Below are 17,383 nucleotides of genomic sequence, written 5' to 3'. Positions count from 1 at the left end.
TTTTTTGAAAATCCTTGTCGAAACTTTATTTTTTTCACAGTATTTACGACCTTAAATAATTTCCTTTGTTGGTTCAGCCGTGTCTTTTTATTTGCCCCCCTGGCTAATACCGATTGATTTATGACCCATCCATCGACCTTTTATTTTTTTATGACAATACACAACATCTTGAGCAAAAAACGATAAGATATCGACCAGCACATTAGATTAATGACCTTCACCCTTCATTCTTTGTCCCCTTTTCTCTATTAGCGCCTGTTGTGCCTAGTGGTGACTCATCGATTTCATTGTCATTTGTGTCATTTTCTGTTCAATTGAGTTGTTCGTTAAGTGAGTTTTAAAGTTAAAAATTGTGAAATTCCTGACGTTTCTTTGAGTTAGCGCTCGAAATGGGACGAGTTGGGACGTCCCGCGCGTCCCCGTCCCGCGCGTCCCGGATTGTCATAAAACGGTTTAAAATGAACGTATATTTTTGAAACTTTGGGAATCACGTCCCCATCGATGTCTTCAGATTCTGTGAAAGTTTCACAATTCTCCGACAAAACTGACAGTTTCACAAAAATCCCGGAAAAAAGTGGAACGCCCCATTTCGAGCGCTACTTTGAGTCAATAAAAAACTTTTCAATTTTTAGTTATCGGCTTTCAAAACAGTCCGACTTTTGAGCTGTCGTCTTGAAGTGACCATAACTCTCTAGGGAGTGTCCGTGCAAAAAAGTTATCAACTACAAAAATGGAGCTCTGCTTTTGATCTGTATAATTCATTAAAATTTTACTTGGTGGGACAATAAATGATACCGTAACACATTCTCAAAATTGGACATTTTCAACTGAAAAAGGTCAATGTTGTTTGAATTATGGTCCTTACTATATAAGGAAAACTTCTACAAAATATGTAGTTATTAATTACAATAATGAAAATCCAATTTTACTCTCAAAAACTTGAAAAATTCACAATTATCGGGCTAAATTTAGTTAGTGCGCTGTCTCAAAGTAGGTCAATTTTTTTTCTTCAAAAAATCATTATTTCAAAAAGTTTCACTTTTTCTTGAACTTTCTGTTCCTAACACCTGCCCAATTGTGACTAAACCCTCAATCATGACTCATCGCCAGAACCACTTCCAATTTTTCATTCACCTAATAAACTAAAGTGGAGACTAAGTGGTGAGAGGACTCGACGTCTTTACACAATATTCTCTTCTTCTCGCAACTGTTACACCGTCAATTCTTGCCTTCTCTATCTCTCTTACTCATTATATTGTTTCGCTAAGACCCCCACTTCCCGACCACAATCAATCAAGTTTAGCAGCAGCAGCAGGAGCGTTAGCTGTCCGATTCTCTCTCGGTTGTGGTCTAATCTTATCTCCCAAAATTGAGAAAGTGCGCTCTAGTAGTCATGTTTTTTCATTTCTCTCTATAGAGCGCACTTCCCACTTTCCCATTTTTGTTTGCATTTCCTTTTTCTCTCCCTCTCAAATAGGATTATGATGATATGTGTGTTTGTGTGTGAGTGATCTGTAAGCGGAACGTATGTATTATCCCGGTCGGGAACCAGTCTTGAGAGAGGAGGGATTTATTTCGGCAATGCGATGATTTTTGCAAAAAGTGGAGATAGACTTGGCATGTTGCCAGAAAATTTTCTTTTGAATTTGCTGATTAGCGGCTCAAATTGGTACTAACAGACACACAGAACACGGTTTCTTGTGAAAAGAACTATGTCTGTCTGTGCGTCTGTTTGTCCGGGTTCCTAAATAAAATGGAAGTTTTGATAGCCTGTCGAGATCACTTACATCATCGCTGGTTTCGAAATGTCCCGGTTTTGAAACGTCCGGTTTCAAAATATCTCCTACCACCACCACAGTTCAATATATTTTCGGATTGTGACGCTTTTATGTTTCGAAAATTTTGTTTTGAGAATCTCGTCCATGTTTTTTCTATGATTTTTCTTGAAGTTTTGAAAATGTTCCAGATTCTTCCTATTTCGTGGTAAGACCTCCTCTCCGTGGGTCTCACCACGAACACCTTACCATAATCACTCTAATACACTGGCAACAACATTTTCGGTCTGACCTCAATGAGTTACTTGAAAATGTAATTTTTTTTTGAAATCTATTCAAGCTATGGCAATATTCTGAATGTCCTACTACAGTAGCCGCTTCTTTTTTCCCGGTCACCTTGCCATATGCCGGTTCATGACAAAACTATGACTCACCCGCTTTCTCCCCTGCCCCCTTCTCATTTTTCAAAACAACACAAAACACAATGATCATATCTCTGTGTGTGTGTTTTTTTCCTTCCAACTATTGGTCAAATGGTTCAGCTCTTCCTCATCCTAAAAGCTATTACACTATAAGGAGCATCATCATGATACAAGTCACCTGCTTTCGTTCTCATTATTGCACAACGAGAGCATTTCTTTGCTCGACACATCGTTCTTCTAGTGGATTTTCGGTTCTTTTTGTGATAAGTCTTGTGATTTTTTCAATAATCCAGGTTCTTGACAACTAGGTTATACATAGAGATGAGTTTCTAGGCTTCAGACTTTAGGTTCAAAGTCCTGGGCTTTAAGCGTATTAAGTCTGAACCCTCAGGCTTCAGACCGTAGTCTTGAGGCCCTAGACTTACGCCCTTACAACTAGGCTTACGGACTTAGGCTTATGTCCTTAGGCTTACGACATTAGGCTCACTGTCTTAAGCTCACGACCTTAGGCTCACGGTCTTAAGCTTACGACCTTAGGCTCACGGCCTTAAGCTCACGGCCTTAGGCTCACGATCTTAGGCTTACGGTCTTAGGCTTACGGCCCAGTGATTACGGCCTTAGGCTTACAAATCCAAAAAAAATTGAGGTCTAAAGTTGGTCTAGTACATACCTAAAAATTAGTTTTTTCCGACTACGATGGGCCTCATAAATCGGTCTCCAACTTTACCAGTTTCCTACCCCTCCCACTACCTTCTCACTCTTCGTGTTCCCATTCACCTAGTGATATTTGATAGCTTGTTCCCCCCCCCCCCCCCACTTCTCCACTTTAAAGTTAATGTTTGTCGATAGTATTGAACAGACGAAAAGCCTACCCATATTTGCATATCAAACTACTATTTCCTGTTCTTGTTGCTTATTCCTTCCCCCTTCTTTTTCTTCAAACTTCCACATGTTTGATCTTCTTTTCTCCTATTGACAGCGTTTTCAGAATATTCTGGAATTGAGCGACGTTTTCAAAACGCGTTCCATTTCTGGTATTTAATACAGAAAATTGTTAAATATAAAGAAAAATCCGGTTTTGCTGGAAAATTGTCAACGTTGAGGGGGTACCCCGGTGTCCTAGACAGAAAATACTGTTGTTTTCCCCCGTACACAGCTGTGAGCTGTTGAACATGGGCTCCTGAAAGATACCTACCGTAACCCTTTACCCTCACCCACCCCCTTCTCCCAAAATCTCATAAAAATTTCCATATTCCCCCCATTCTCCATCATCATCCCCCACACGTTTCTTCAGCTTCCCCTTCTTTGTTTCTTTCTCACTCCCATAAAAAATGATAACGTCCTGAGTGACTCACCACGCTCCCCCCTATAAATACGCCAGTGTTTCCCTCATATTTTCAGCATTTTTTCACTTTGATTTCGACATTTTTCTTCTGAACACCATTTTATATTCATATTCCAGAATGCGCCCCGTCACGTTGACCATCCTCGTCACGCTTCTTCTAGCAAGCTCCGTTCAAGCGGATTGGTGGGATGGATTCACTGATACAGTAAGTGGCCTAGGTACCCGAAACTCGGCCACCATAGGGATTCCTAGTCCATGAGAACCAGAAACTTAAAATTTGAGTTTTGAAAAAAGTTTCCGTGAACTTTTCCCAAAATTTTTGAATGTTTGTCCACGTGTACAAAGTGTTCAAAAATGTTTTCCGAAAATTCGATTCCAAGTTTTCAAAAAATGGAAAAACTATCCCAATTCTACACTGCCAACAAGGCCTACATAGATCCGGTAAGAATGGGCCACGCCCCTTTTTGCAATACTGCCGCAGGAAAAACGCAAAAACTGTGCCGCACTAAAAAAAAATTCCAAGCGAGGAATGCGGGAGCAGCCTCTCCTTTTTACAGAATTGCCGCCTAGACATTTACAGTGCCTCGATAACTAACAGTGCCGCATGGTTAACTTACCGAATGTGCTCTAAAAATGGGCGGAGCTCTCTCTAAATTTCTCCGTTTTCCAGGTGAGCGGAGGGCTCAACAACGCCGCCGGATGGTTCAAAGAGAGCGCCTCGCCAGCAATCCGTGACAAATTCAACGAGTACAAAGAGAAGCTTCAAGACCCAGAAACCCATAAGAACATCAGAGAATGGTTGTCGGAGAAGTACGATGCTGCGTCGGAATTCACCAAGGAGGAGATTGTGCCAGAACTGAAGAAGGTCTATGAGGCGGCCACTGCCGATGTGACGACGAATGAGCCGAAGGAGGAGAAGGAGGAGGAGAAGAGAGAGGAATAGGCGGGGATGTGTGGAGAATATATATTTATTTGTTTTTTGTGAGAAAAAGTTATGGTTTCGTAACTTTTCATATAATATGTGCCTTATTCCGATGACAAATTGTCGTTTTGTGTGTCTGTTTTTTGAGAAAATGAATGAAGTTATTGATTTTTAAAATTGTTTGGATCTTTGGACATCCGGATAGACAGACGAACCGACAAACAGGCAGACAAACATCCGGACATCTGGACACACTGACAGATTTACAGACTGATGAACAAGTTAAATGAAGATGTCTGTCCGGGATATAAATAAATTCTTCGAAAAACTTGACACACATATCGACAGAGCGATAGACATACGGACACACGGGCATACGGATGGACATCCGGACATCCGAACTCACAGACAGACAGACAGACATACCGATTGACGGGTTAAACGAAAGATGTTTGTCAGGGTTGAATTTGAAGGTTTTTTTTTTCGAAAAGCTGGCTAACTTCGGCAAGATGTCGTGAGACTTTAAATTATTGATTTTTTGAAGATTTTTTGTTACAGTTTAAGTTAAAGGCTTTATTTTTGCAGTTGACACTTTTTTTTATACAACCGCTACCCTAAACGGTATAGGACCTCAAAGTCAGACACACCGAATTACTTTGGACACACTTTCTTTGGATACACAAAGGTATAACTTTCTAGCGAAGACTCGTACAAAAAAGTTGTCAACTACAAAAAATGGAGATCTATGTAGGTACAATACGCGTGCAAAAGATCTAGACATTTTAATTATTCCTGGCAAGCTTATACGCTTTCTAAGAAAACGAATTTTGACTTTTAAAAACAATTTTTGTCATGTAAAAGGGTTTATTGCACACACACACACATTGATATCAATTTCAAATATTGCACGTTTTGAGTAAAAATTATTATTACATTTTCCGGATTATTACTTCTTTCCAATACCCATTCCACTTCCACGCAGCATTTCGATAGCGCCGAAGCCACCAGGCAGGTTGATATCGTCGAGGTCGGTCTGAAACAAATTAGGGAATAAAAGTGCAAAAATTTATGGGTAATCTCCTAACAAGCGGAGCCCATATCGGCGGTGCTCATTGAATTTTGAATTTTGAATTTTGCTTAAGTGTTACCTAGGCGAGGCTCTATGGACGAGTGTGAAACCCAACTGAGTACAGTAACCGACCGAATGTTAGTCTGATTACAGACAAGTCTTCAAGGTGGTTAGTTCTCAAAGGGATCACATTTCCTCTGAAATAGATGGAGCTCTTGGACCGAGGCATCTTCACGAGCTGAATATTTCCAGAATTTTTAATTCTGGCTGAAACCGTTTTTCAGATATATATTCATTTTCATCGGGAGCTTCCGTTCCTTCTATTTTTGGGGACACGATTTAAGAATCGGAGTGAGTTCTACTAACTTAAAGGCGAGATCTATCGAAACCGAGAGCGAAACGTACGATGCGAGCACCGCCAACTAGTGGAAAACGGCGCGTCGGTTTATAAAAGCGAGGGTAGACGAGCGGCCGACATCTCACGGGTTCCGCCGTCTACTATGTTTTGTGTGCGACTAGGCTCCGCCCCTTCACTTTGGGAAGGTTGGGGAAATCAGAAAATCATGAAAACAGCCTACCTTTCCAATTGCAAATGGACCATGAGGATTGACTGCTCCGTATCCCGGTTCATAACCGGTAATCTTCTTGTTCTTGGAATTTTTCGCTAGTTTATTGAACACATTGTTTAGCGATGGGACACCTAACGCCTTTGCCACAGATTCTTGGAATTGACTGTCTGCTGCCTTATTTGGTGGACCTAGACCGAGGGATGGGTATCCACGAGCCAACGCATTCATAGATCGAGCTGGTCCCTTTCCGGTGCGATGTCCCAGGACACCGACTTCTCCTCCGTAATTGAGCATCATTCCACCGATCTGGAAAAGAAGGGAAATGTTGAAATTTTATTGGTAACGAGTGGGGGACTAGTTTGCTACATAGAAAACTCTAGGTCATCATTTTGTTCGTAACCAGATCGAATTTTTTAGGTCTTGTTGTCTCGGAGGAGTAGTTTTTTTCGAAATTTGGTTTTCTAGGCCACTAACGATATGTGCTGCGGTTATATGTTTATTTTGAAGCTCTTTTATGTAATTTCAGTTCGGGGATTAGTTTTCTTAACTTTGGATTTCTAGGCCACGCAACGACTTCTTTGAGTGAGGAAACGCGTAATATCATCGGAGAAAGTTCGAAAAAGTGAGAGAATCCGTCAAAGCCCACAAAATTTGACGATGGACTAGTTTTCTCTAAAATTGGATTTCTAGGTCACAAAACGAGAAAAATTTAAGGGGACTAGTTTTTTAAGAAATTGGGTTTCTAGGCCATCAACTTTATACAAAGCGATAAAAGTCGTATTAACCATTCTAGAAACCACAATTTTGACACTATTTTTCGCCAGGGACTATGTTTCTCAAAATTTGCATTTCTAGGCATCCAAATTTTTGTGACATGATTGTAATAACTTTGAAGCTTTTTTTCCACCTATTTTTGTGTGAAGAACTAGCTTCACAAATTTTCGTTTTCTAGGCCACGCCACTAACCTGATCAAAGAACGGCAATTTCTCATTTCCAATATCGGCTCCTTGACTCGTGCGAACCTCCATTCCAGGAATGGCTCCCAATCCAAACGCCCAAGATCTTCCGACTCCAAAGTTTCCATTCTTCTGTTTCTGTCCGTATCCAGCGGGCCGTCCGTCGTCTTCCGTCTGATATCTGCTAGGATATAAATTGATATTCGGGACACCACACATGTCAGAAAACTGTTGGCAGAATAATTGGAGATCGTAGCGAAGTTTTTTCCCGGGACGGCAAGTGATTTGGAATTGATATTGATTCGCTGGACAGTACTTTCTCCAGTCTTTTTCTTTTTGAAGGGTAGGGAATATGGAGTAGAGAAGATTCTGATGAGTAGGGGGATATAGAAGACGTGGCGCTCGGGTGGTGGTGATTCTGACTAGCTCATGCGATTCTTCGAGGGAGACGTCTTCATCCTCGGTGTCAGTGAGCTCCTCACTTTTACTAGCCACAAATTTTGTTTTGAAGGGGTCCTCCGGTCGATTTGAATTTGAATTCAGGGATTTTCCATCAGAAAATAACAATAAAAATGAAGAAAAAATGAGAAAGATTTTCATAGACATGATAAGACGCCGTGGCTATGTAACAATGATTGCGGGCAGGATGGAAGCCGAGATAAGAAATCGTGAAGACTTGTTTGACGGGATTGTAGTCAAATCATCCTGTGATTTCGATGAGAATTGGAAAAATGAAGAGAAATCGAGAAGATATAGGGGATTGCGACATCGAACAACAAAAAATGATGGGAGGTGGGGGATTTATGATGAGTCCCGTTATAGTGCGTTTTTTGTGAAAGATTTTGAAAATTGTTAAAGTATTTGAATTGAGCTTTCTGAGACCTTTAGAATGAGTAAAGTCAATTTATTTAACATGTATTCTCTACAAAAGCAAAAATGATGAAGCAATTTGTGATCCCATGGCAAAATCTCACAAGGTAAGAAGTGTCCTCTTTCTAACGACTCAAAAGTTTAACCCCTGATACTTTCGAGTCCGTAGTATCCGAATCTGAAAAAAATTCTGCTAAATCCTTTTCTGAGCCGAGTTATCACCACTAACTCTTACACCACCAATGGTTGAAAAATTGGGAGATATGTTTTGGCGGATATTCCTGCAGACAGCGTTCTACGCAAAACATTTTTAATTATAGGAAAAGTTTGACGGCTTATAACTCGGCTCAAAAAAAGATGTAGCAGAACTTTTTTCAGACTCGGATTCTACTGACTCGAAAGTATCAGGGGTCAAATTTTTGAGTCGTTAGAACGAGAACACTTCGAGGACTTCCCTTGTCACATGATATCAATTCTAACTTAAAACTGCACGTCTCATTGGTCTGTACAAATTGACAAAAAACCAAAAAAAATCATTAGGAGCAAAGTTTTTTGGATTTTTTTCAATTGACAGCCTAAGCGGATTTTCTTGAAATCTCAGTGAATTTCTTTAACTTTGAAGGATGAACTTTGTTTCATAGTTCTTAACTTTTTCGATTTACGTTATGCCTATCCATCTGTATATTCTCCACCTGTCGCTGAAGGATGCAAGTTATGGTAGACAAGAGCTTCAATTTTGTCTCGTCTTTCAAATCAGGGATGCGCGGACAGGAAAATTTCGGAATTTCGGACACTAAAAAATGTCCGAGTTTCAAAATTTCGGAATTTCGGAATCTCGGAATTGTCCGAATTTCAAATTTTCGGACTTTCGGAATCTCGGACTATTCCGAATTTCGGATTTTCGAAATTTCGGAATTTCGGATTTTCGGACTTTCGGAATGTCGGAATATTCCGATTTTCGGACTTTCGGAATTTTCATTTTTTCTTATTATTTCTCGAGTTTCTTCCAATTAGCCGATCTCATTATTTTTCACTTTTTATTTTCAACAATAAGAACAGTAAATTTCAACAATAAAAACAGTGAGTTTAAAAAGTCAATAATTAACCTTAAAACAAGTCAAGAGAACTGAACAATTGAACAACTTTAACAAATTGAGAGAATCAGCAGTAAGAGAAAAATAACTTTCAGCAAATAGATTCCAAACAACAAGAAAACAGAAAATCTTAACAGAAAATATGGGAGACTAATCAAATCCCATCAATGGAAGGTTTCTCTGTAAGAATAAAAGCATGTTCAACGAGACTCAGCGGTAATGCTGCAGATGCGATAAGTTGGATCAAAGCTCTCTAGGTTTGTACAGTTTTCGGCCCATTATCCGCATAAGCCGAAAAACAATGATCGATTTGAGGTTGTGATTTTTTCGACGCCGGCTCCTCGGTTTCTGTAGTCTTCATTGAACAATTTTGAATCTGAAAATGTGAAAATCCTAATTGTTAATTTATTTTGTTTCGAAAATACTTACCTTTCGATATTCTTCGTTGTGATCATTTTTGAAATGTCTTAAAAAAACATTCGTGTTCCCCTGCTTCTGCTAAACTTCTTGTGGCACAAAACACATATTTTCGTTCCGTCGGAATTTTTTTTCAACAGATTGTCCCATTTACCCATATCGAATGCTGAAAACCGTTTTTTTGTGTAAAAAAAACACTGCGAAATGACGAAAATTAAAAAAAAAAACCGCCTGAAAACTGCGGAAAAAAATCTGTTCGAGACCCGTCATGAAAAGTGCGCATGCGCCTTTAATACAGTACTTTGTCTTCCATTCCGAAATTTTTTTTCGGAATATTCCGATCGGAATTCCGTTCCGAAAATGAGCCGATTTTCGGAATTTTTCGGAATTCCGAATTCCGTTCCGCACATCCCTGCTTTCAAATATAATTAGAATTGCTTTCCAATTTTACTTCTCCTCATTTCAGTTGTTTACAATCTAAAAATTCACAATTGAATGTTGACATAAGGAATCATTGTTTGATAAGAACGAAACTCTCTATCATTTCACTACTGATAATTTGTAATTTTTCAGTTTCCCTATACTAAACTACCCTTATTTTCAATTTTCGTGTCGCATTTAAATTCTGATTACTTTTCTTCCATTTCGAAGGTCACAACATTATGAAGGTGTGTTCTTGGCGGAAAATGGACTTCTTTTTTGAAAAAGTCATTAGAGCAAATGTTTTTCTACAGCTCCGCAATCAAAGTATCATAATTTTTCAACTTTTTTTTCAGTCCTGTCTAAATAACACTCTGAATCGATGGAAACCGCAACGACAGAGGGACAAAAATGACGTTTCATTGATGGTGAACAGTTCATAATTATTGATTTTCATTCCGACGTCAATTATTTCAGACGGTTACAAATAAAGTTCGACAACTACTCAACAAAGTCACACAACAAACCTTGGATCAAATTGTTCAAGAACTTCTTACGTATGACTTCAACTCGAATGAGGATAATCTTAAACAAGTTGCCAAGTTGTTCCTCGAAAAATGCATCAATGAACCAGAGTATTGTGCTCTTTATACAAAAGTGATCAAAAAATTTTTTCAACACAATGGGATCATTGGCGCGAAAATAAAATTTTTAATATTGTCGGAAGCTCAAGAACTGTTTAATGAAGATATTAATCCGGATAACCACCAATGCGTCGACCCCAACCAAAATGGACCTGTTGGATTGGAGGAAAATCCAAAAGATGTTTTATTGGCAGATGAACAAGATAGACTCAGAAGAAGATCACTGGGACTCTACGTTTTTCTCGCTAATCTTTTTCTTATTGAATTTTTGTCTAGAAAAATCGTGGAATCTGTTTTTGTTGGTGTTTTGGGGACGATGGAAAACAAAAACATCTATGATGAGAAACACTGGATATTAACAGGATTTCAAGTTCTCAAAACACTCGGAAAAGAATCTTATTATTGGATGCGACTTCTTCCCTTGGAAATGGCTCTTGAGAAACATAAAATGAAGATGAAATTAAAGCGGAATTTCAGGCTGCAATTCGCGATTGATGATGCATTGGACTTGATGAAGAGGGATTTTGCGCCGCGGGATTCAGCAATAATTGTTTGAACTGACAATATGTTACTTTTTTTGTTTTTGTGTGCATATGTTACTTTTTTAGTGAGGAATAAAGATAATGATGATTTGATTATAAAAATAACACCACGTACTATCGACTACCAGAAGGATATCGAAATTCAAGTCACACAACTCGCGTTATTTCCTGTAAGCAAACTAGTGACGTCTTTTCTTCATAGATTTTTCGACATGTGAGAATATCTGATTGGGCCGGTCTCTTACCTTGTGGCAAACAGGCAGCTACATGGATTTTTACCCTTTTCTCCCGTTCATTTATCATTTTTAAATTTTCAATACAAAAGTATGTCAGATGTTTTGAATCTTAATTTAAACCTGAAATGACCACAACGATAGAGAGGCAAAGAGGACGTTACAAAGATGATAGAAAGTCAAATAAAGTTTAATAAATGAATTTGTAAAGAACTTCGTGTACAAGTAATTCCAATTAACATTCTCAAAAAGCTAAGTTTTTTTTTCAGTTTTGCAATGAAGAGATTTTTCGAGATAACAGCCTCATAAGACTTTGGTCCAGTTTTCTTGACGGATCCAGTTCCAATTGGCACATTATTGTCATTGTAGACTACTGTATTTCCATTTTTGTCAGCAACTACTTTTCCAACAGAGTGTCCCTTGGCGTCACGGAGAGACTTCTGGGGTTTCTGCGGTGCAGTAGTATTTATTGTTTCTGCATCCGAAGAGGGATTGAGCCGATTGGAAAATAATTTTTTCATTCATTTTGAACTAAATAGAGATCAAAAATTTATATTTTAAATATATACAAACAGACAATAATAATAAAAAGAAATGAAAGACACAACATAATAAATATCAATAAATAACTCCTTTCTCCGCTTATCCTCTGACAGTATTCAAGAATCCTCCGAGTCCAGACAAGAAGTTTCCTCCTCCAGAAGTTCTCTTATAATCCGCCGCTTCCTTCTGGAATCTGTCCTCTTGGAGCTTCTCGAATGCTCCACACTTCTTATCCTTCAGAATATTCGGGATAGAGTTAGCGGTGGTGGCTGCTTCAAAGAGCAAGTTGGTCTTGACCTTAGCTCCCTCGATATCATAGTCGACAACAGCGTGCTGACAAGCCAACAGACGATCTGGGTCACGTTTGGATACCCAGTATTCCAAGAGCTCCGAGTTAGTCGGTGTGTAGGATCCCTGGTCGAGTGAGTTGGCAGCAAGCCACTCTCCAATAATCGCAAACTTGAATGCCTTTCCGAGAAGTGGGTTGTCAATTTGAGCGAAGAATTCCTTCTCAAGCTCCGGTCTCGTTTGTCCACGCTCGTAGAACTTCATCCAGACATCCACTGCTCCCTGCTTCTGCCAGTAATCCTTCTGCCAAACGGATTTAGAGAATGCGGTGCACATTGTGAAGTTAGGGTCCTCTGGAGGTGGGCACAATTTTGTGGTGAGACGGTAGGTACGCTCTCCGGTGGCACGGCACAAGTTTCCTTCGGTGTTTTCCAGCAACTTGAGTTTTCTCGACTCTTTACACCAATCACAGTAGAAACACTCTCTTCCACAAGTGGCGACATCCATGCATCTGAGTTTTCCAATTGGTTGAATGGAGACATCCAATTTCATGGCGAGTTTATTGATATGGACTCCTGGTGGAAGAGTGATATCAATTCCCATATCGAAGCAATCTGGCCAAGTGAGATGCACGGTTCCGTCACCTTCTCGATTGGATGGATGACTGAAAGTAGGGTTAGCCAACTTGATTGGTGCAGCGCACTCCTGTCCGGTAAGCTCTTTGCAGCATGGTGCAGATCTAACGTCTTTCAGTTTTGCAATGAACAGATTCTTCGAGATGACAGCTTCATAAGACTTTGGTCCAGTTTGCTTGACGGATCCAGTTCCAATTGGCACATCCTTGTCATTGTAGACTACTGTATTTCCATTTTTGTCAGCAACTACTTTTCCAACAGAGTGTCCCTTGGCATCGTAACACTGAGAGACTCCTGGGGTTTCAGCGGTGCAGTGGTATTTGTTGTTTCTGCGTCCGAAGAGGGATTGCTCGAGCTCGGAGCCAATGAGGTTATCGGCGGAGAGAGTGGCATCGGTCTTCTTTCCGTTTTGGGCGATGGTGTAAGCATATTTTCCGTTCTTGTCTTTTTCCTGGAATATATTAGTATTTATTTTGATCTACCGGAGCCCAAAAGTACTTACCTTATCATAGAATGCCAATGTACCATCTCCACTATTATTGTTATGTGCGTGTGGGTTCAGCTTGAAGTCTAATCTCTCGTTCTTGGCTTCGAATTCGGTTTTCTGAAATATAATTTGTTGATAGTAAGTAAATGCGCTCTACTGCTAACTCACAGATGGGTCTCCTTTCAGATCTCCCTTTGCAATTGTGTCAAGCTCGTACTTTCCATCAGCCTTCAACAAAGCGTGCTCACCCTCACCGTCAGTCTTGGTGCGGAGTTGGGCTCTAGATATTTATAGATCGTTAAGCTAACGGCCTTCAATCCAACTCACTTATGACCATCAACTGTCGCAATTCCTCCCTTATCTCCAATCTTTTGCACTTGAGCTCTCTTCCCATCGAACGTCTCGGCGGCAGCGATATTTCCGGCGGAAGAAGCACTGAATCGTTGGTTCGTGTTTAGTAAGTCCAACACAACTTTCTCTTTGTTCGACGCATCGAGGGCTACCTGAAAGAAGGGAAACCTGTTCAACGGGAGATGGTTATCTAGATAGGTAGTAGATCATAAAATTAGTTAGTGTAATATGCCAATAAGATCAATTACAGATAAATTAACTCACTCGTTGAACTTCCTTCTGTTTTTTGTCCAACCAAGAGGAGTCTACTTCAATGTGTTTTCTTTTCTCGTTCAGGCTGACATGGTTGGGTATCAGCTGGGTACTAACTGCAACTGTGAGAGCGGCAAGACAGAGGAGAATCCTTCTCCGCATTCTGAAAGTTTAATTTTAGGAAATTTGACGTTATAAGAGAGTGAAAACGATTGAGAAAAAAAGAGAAAGAAGTTATTCAAAAACTGAAACGGTGCTGTCTATATAAATGTAGATATTTTTGCTATCAGAAAAAGTGCCCAAACCTGATAGCGCTCTTATAGATTATTTCTGCTAAACTAAAATTTATAGCGAAGACAAAGAGTGTGTATCAAAATCCTTATACATACATATTCTCCAAAAATAATTCATATTTTTTCCAAGTAAATATTAAAATACAGTAAAAACTGTATTATAACGGCACCTGTACTATAACTTCACCCCATTCATACTCAGAATTCATAACTATGATGATCCGGCATTTTTTCTTTATTTGGATTAGAATCATCGATCAGAATCATCCTCTAAATTACCAAATATGTAGAACGACCAGAATAGTTTTTACGGTTAATTTTTATGAATTACTGAAACCTCGAAATTTCTAGGGGAGACAGTTGTTAAAATATGTACAACGGCATGCCGTAATAATACTGTTTTTTACGGTAAACTATTAAACCAAGATTTTCTCAAAGTTCAACACCTAGACATTAGCATGAGGACGGATCTTTTATCTAGATTTTTCGCCGTTTCCGTTCAGTTTTTTATTCGATCAAAAATCTTGATAAGCACTAAAAAACAATTTCCGCTAGCTAAAAAGATCAGCAACGGTTTTTTTCTCACTCTACCGTACTCAGGTCCTCAAATTAGACATCCCGTTCTTTGAAAGAGCTACCGTAATAACCGTATTATAACCGCACCTGTAATAGAACGGCACCTGTAATAGAACGACACCTTTTACATGCTTAAAATTCACCACTAGTATTCTCCTGGACACTTTCCACAATTCTGATTAAATTCAGCGTTATTAGTATAGCACTTAGAACAGTAAAAAGCATGTCTAGAAAAGTTGTTTAGTAATCTTTAAGAAGTCACAAAAACCACCAAAACTTCACTGAGAGACAGTTGAAAAATATAGCAGCATGCCGTTATACTTGAGAATTTTTTTGTAAATTCTAAACATTTTTGAAGGTTTTTTAGATTTTTAAGTTTTCAGACGATTGCCTAAAATCCAAATTCAAAATTTTTCAAAATAAGGGGAAATCCTTCTTCTGATTGATTTTGGATCGATGATTCGTTGGAAAATAAAAAGAGAACGGATAAGGGATAAGAGAGAAAGCGAAAGAGATGTAGGGCAACTACTGCATCTTATTATCTGTCCTCTTTCGTCTTCTATCCGTCGGCCGAGTGGAGACTAAGAGAATCGTAATGAACGAAAAGAAGGAGGAGGGGACACGGATAGGCAATGGAAAGTGAAGTGATGCGCAAGTTTAAGATCGGCGTCATCGATAATGAAGCATTCAGCAAGTAGTTAAGATGATCCTGTTTCAGTCTCTCTTATATATTCTCTTTTATTTGTTGTAGTCCTTTCCTCTTTTCGACGATTTTTCATGTTCAGTTTAAAGTGATACTTTTCGTTTGATTTGATGAGTCAGTTAGACGAAGACACAAAAAAAGTGAGATCAAGATTTGAGAGAAAAGGAAAAGTTTTTGGACGTATATAGAAGGTTGAGACTGTAATTTTTTCGATTTGCGTAGAACCATTTAAATTGCACCTCAAAATCGCCAAATTTTGAAATAAAAGTATTAGAGAAACTTTGTAGTCGTGAAAATTGGCAGTGCGCTGAAGTTTTCAGAGTCTTGATATTTTGTAGTTGTGATTTGCTGGAAATTTACTAATGTTATGGACCTATTCTGGGGTAGCAAAAAATAGTCTTTTGCTTAGTTTTTGCTATTCAGAAAGTAGCAAAAAAAGCAAAAACTCCTCGTTTGGAGGTATTTTTTTGCTTGACCTTTTCTAGGCCAGCCCGCGATTTTCTAGGCCATTCGCTGCAAGACCTTTGCTTGGTGTAGATTTACGGGAGATTTTTTTGGGATTTTTTAGCAAAGTTCGGAAAAAAATCATTAAACGATTACAAAGCATGAAATAAATCAATAAAATTACGAATTCAGTTCAAAAGTAGCGATAAAGTACATCGATGCTGAAAAAATCACAAAAAATTCTCCCGTAAATCTACACATGGCCTAGAAATCCGCGGGCTGGCCTAGAAAGGTCAAGCAAAAAATACCTCCAAACCAGGAGTTTTTTGCTTTTTTTGCTACTTTCTGAATAGCAAAAATAAGCAAAAAACTATTTTTTGTTACCCCAGAATAGGTCCATAAAAAACTGAAACATTTAGAACTTTCAAGTGTTTTATATCTATTTCATACCACATGCACTATTATCCTTGACTCTGAAAATAAGTTTAAAAAACGAATTTGTAAATGACATAATAACTATATGACCGTTGTGCAACGGGTCATAGGCCTGGCCTGGCCCATGTCACAATACAAACTTTTGAATATTTGAACTTATTTTTTGGATTTTTTTTGCAAAAAAGTTGAATTTTCGACTGTGTCTTTACATATCGATAAAACAAGCGTACCTAAGATTTTTGACTATTTTTGATGAAAATTTCACATGTTTTGACTCCGGGACTGGGCAGATATTTTGCAATCAGTGAATCTTAACTTTCGTCCAACATTCCAAAATCATAGAAACCATTCATTAGAAAATCATAAAGAAAGAACAAATAAATTATCACAGAAGTTTGAAATTGAAAAACATTTTCTTTTTTATATCTAGTCACGACTAAAACTCTCAATTAGTTCACCGCACCCTTCTTCTATAAAGCCATCTCTTCCGATGCATCCACTCATCACACGGCTTCACATTCTTCCCGTCGATCGCAGTGGCCATTAAATCCAACTTGACACCATTCAACTCAACATCAGCGATGCATCCGACAAAGTTGTTGGAGAAAATGCCTCCGGTCGCTCGGGAGATGTCAGGGACTCCTCCAACAAAGATATTTCCGTCGACGTTAAGCATCGCGAGGATTCCAGTACTCCTTCCGTTGACTTCTCGGTGGTTGTCGATTCTCATTTGACCCTCTCTTCCCTTACGCTCAAAACGGACGCTATGTTCTTTTCCATCATCAACACGTTCTTCCGAGATGAGATGCGCGGCTCCACCACCGAGTTCATATCTAGAAATAATTAAGTTTATCAAAAACTGATTTAGGGTTTTAACAGTGATAACTTTATATGTTTGGAATGGTGGACATCAGGAAAATACTGAATATGCTACTAAGTTTTCTTTAACTTCCAAATTGACCTAATTCCACAAGGCGCTAGAGAACCTACGTGGGGAAGTTCAACTAGGTACCTTGATGTACTAGTAATATTTTGCTATTCTTAGGAAATTATTAGCAATTATGTGTTAAAAAATACTGAAATCTTTTTTTTTCAGA

General features: G+C 38.9%; 4 protein-coding genes and 1 pseudogene across 5 annotated transcripts; 3 read left to right on the top strand and 2 right to left on the bottom strand.

The window, feature by feature from the left end:
* Positions 1-3,660: 3,660 nt before the first annotated feature.
* GCK72_004645 (uncharacterized protein) lies at positions 3,661-4,485 on the top strand (the record flags this gene model as incomplete). The annotated part of the gene is made up of 2 exons (XM_003104270.2): positions 3,661-3,747; positions 4,213-4,485. The coding sequence occupies 2 exons, from the start codon at positions 3,661-3,663 to the stop codon at positions 4,483-4,485; spliced, it is 360 nt and encodes a 119-aa protein (XP_003104318.2).
* Positions 4,486-5,410: 925 nt separating this feature from the next.
* Positions 5,411-7,659, bottom strand: GCK72_004644 (uncharacterized protein; the record flags this gene model as incomplete). Its single annotated transcript, XM_053724808.1, has 3 exons — positions 5,411-5,497; positions 6,112-6,408; positions 7,069-7,659. 3 exons carry the CDS (start codon positions 7,657-7,659, stop codon positions 5,411-5,413), a joined length of 975 nt encoding a protein of 324 aa, XP_053589002.1.
* Positions 7,660-10,102: 2,443 nt separating this feature from the next.
* GCK72_004643 (uncharacterized protein) lies at positions 10,103-11,060 on the top strand (the record flags this gene model as incomplete). The annotated part of the gene is made up of 3 exons (XM_053724807.1): positions 10,103-10,108; positions 10,217-10,288; positions 10,338-11,060. 3 exons carry the CDS (start codon positions 10,103-10,105, stop codon positions 11,058-11,060), a joined length of 801 nt encoding a protein of 266 aa, XP_053589001.1.
* A 37-nt stretch (positions 11,061-11,097) lies between these two features.
* On the top strand, positions 11,098-13,526 carry GCK72_004642 (annotated as a pseudogene). The gene is made up of 6 exons: positions 11,098-11,111; positions 11,960-12,215; positions 12,261-12,494; positions 12,546-12,785; positions 12,864-13,166; positions 13,419-13,526. Coding segments are annotated over exons 1-6 (1,155 nt in total).
* Positions 11,922-13,997, bottom strand: GCK72_004641 (uncharacterized protein; the record flags this gene model as incomplete). The annotated part of the gene is made up of 5 exons (XM_003104281.2): positions 11,922-13,196; positions 13,248-13,349; positions 13,401-13,512; positions 13,560-13,735; positions 13,848-13,997. The coding sequence occupies 5 exons, from the start codon at positions 13,995-13,997 to the stop codon at positions 11,922-11,924; spliced, it is 1,815 nt and encodes a 604-aa protein (XP_003104329.2).
* Between the last annotated feature and the right edge of the window lie 3,386 nt (positions 13,998-17,383).

The sequence above is a fragment of the Caenorhabditis remanei genome, chromosome II (genome assembly GCF_010183535.1).
Source record: "Caenorhabditis remanei strain PX506 chromosome II, whole genome shotgun sequence".
Classification (NCBI taxonomy): domain Eukaryota; kingdom Metazoa; phylum Nematoda; class Chromadorea; order Rhabditida; family Rhabditidae; genus Caenorhabditis; species Caenorhabditis remanei.
This window is presented reverse-complemented; position numbering and strand designations above follow the sequence as displayed.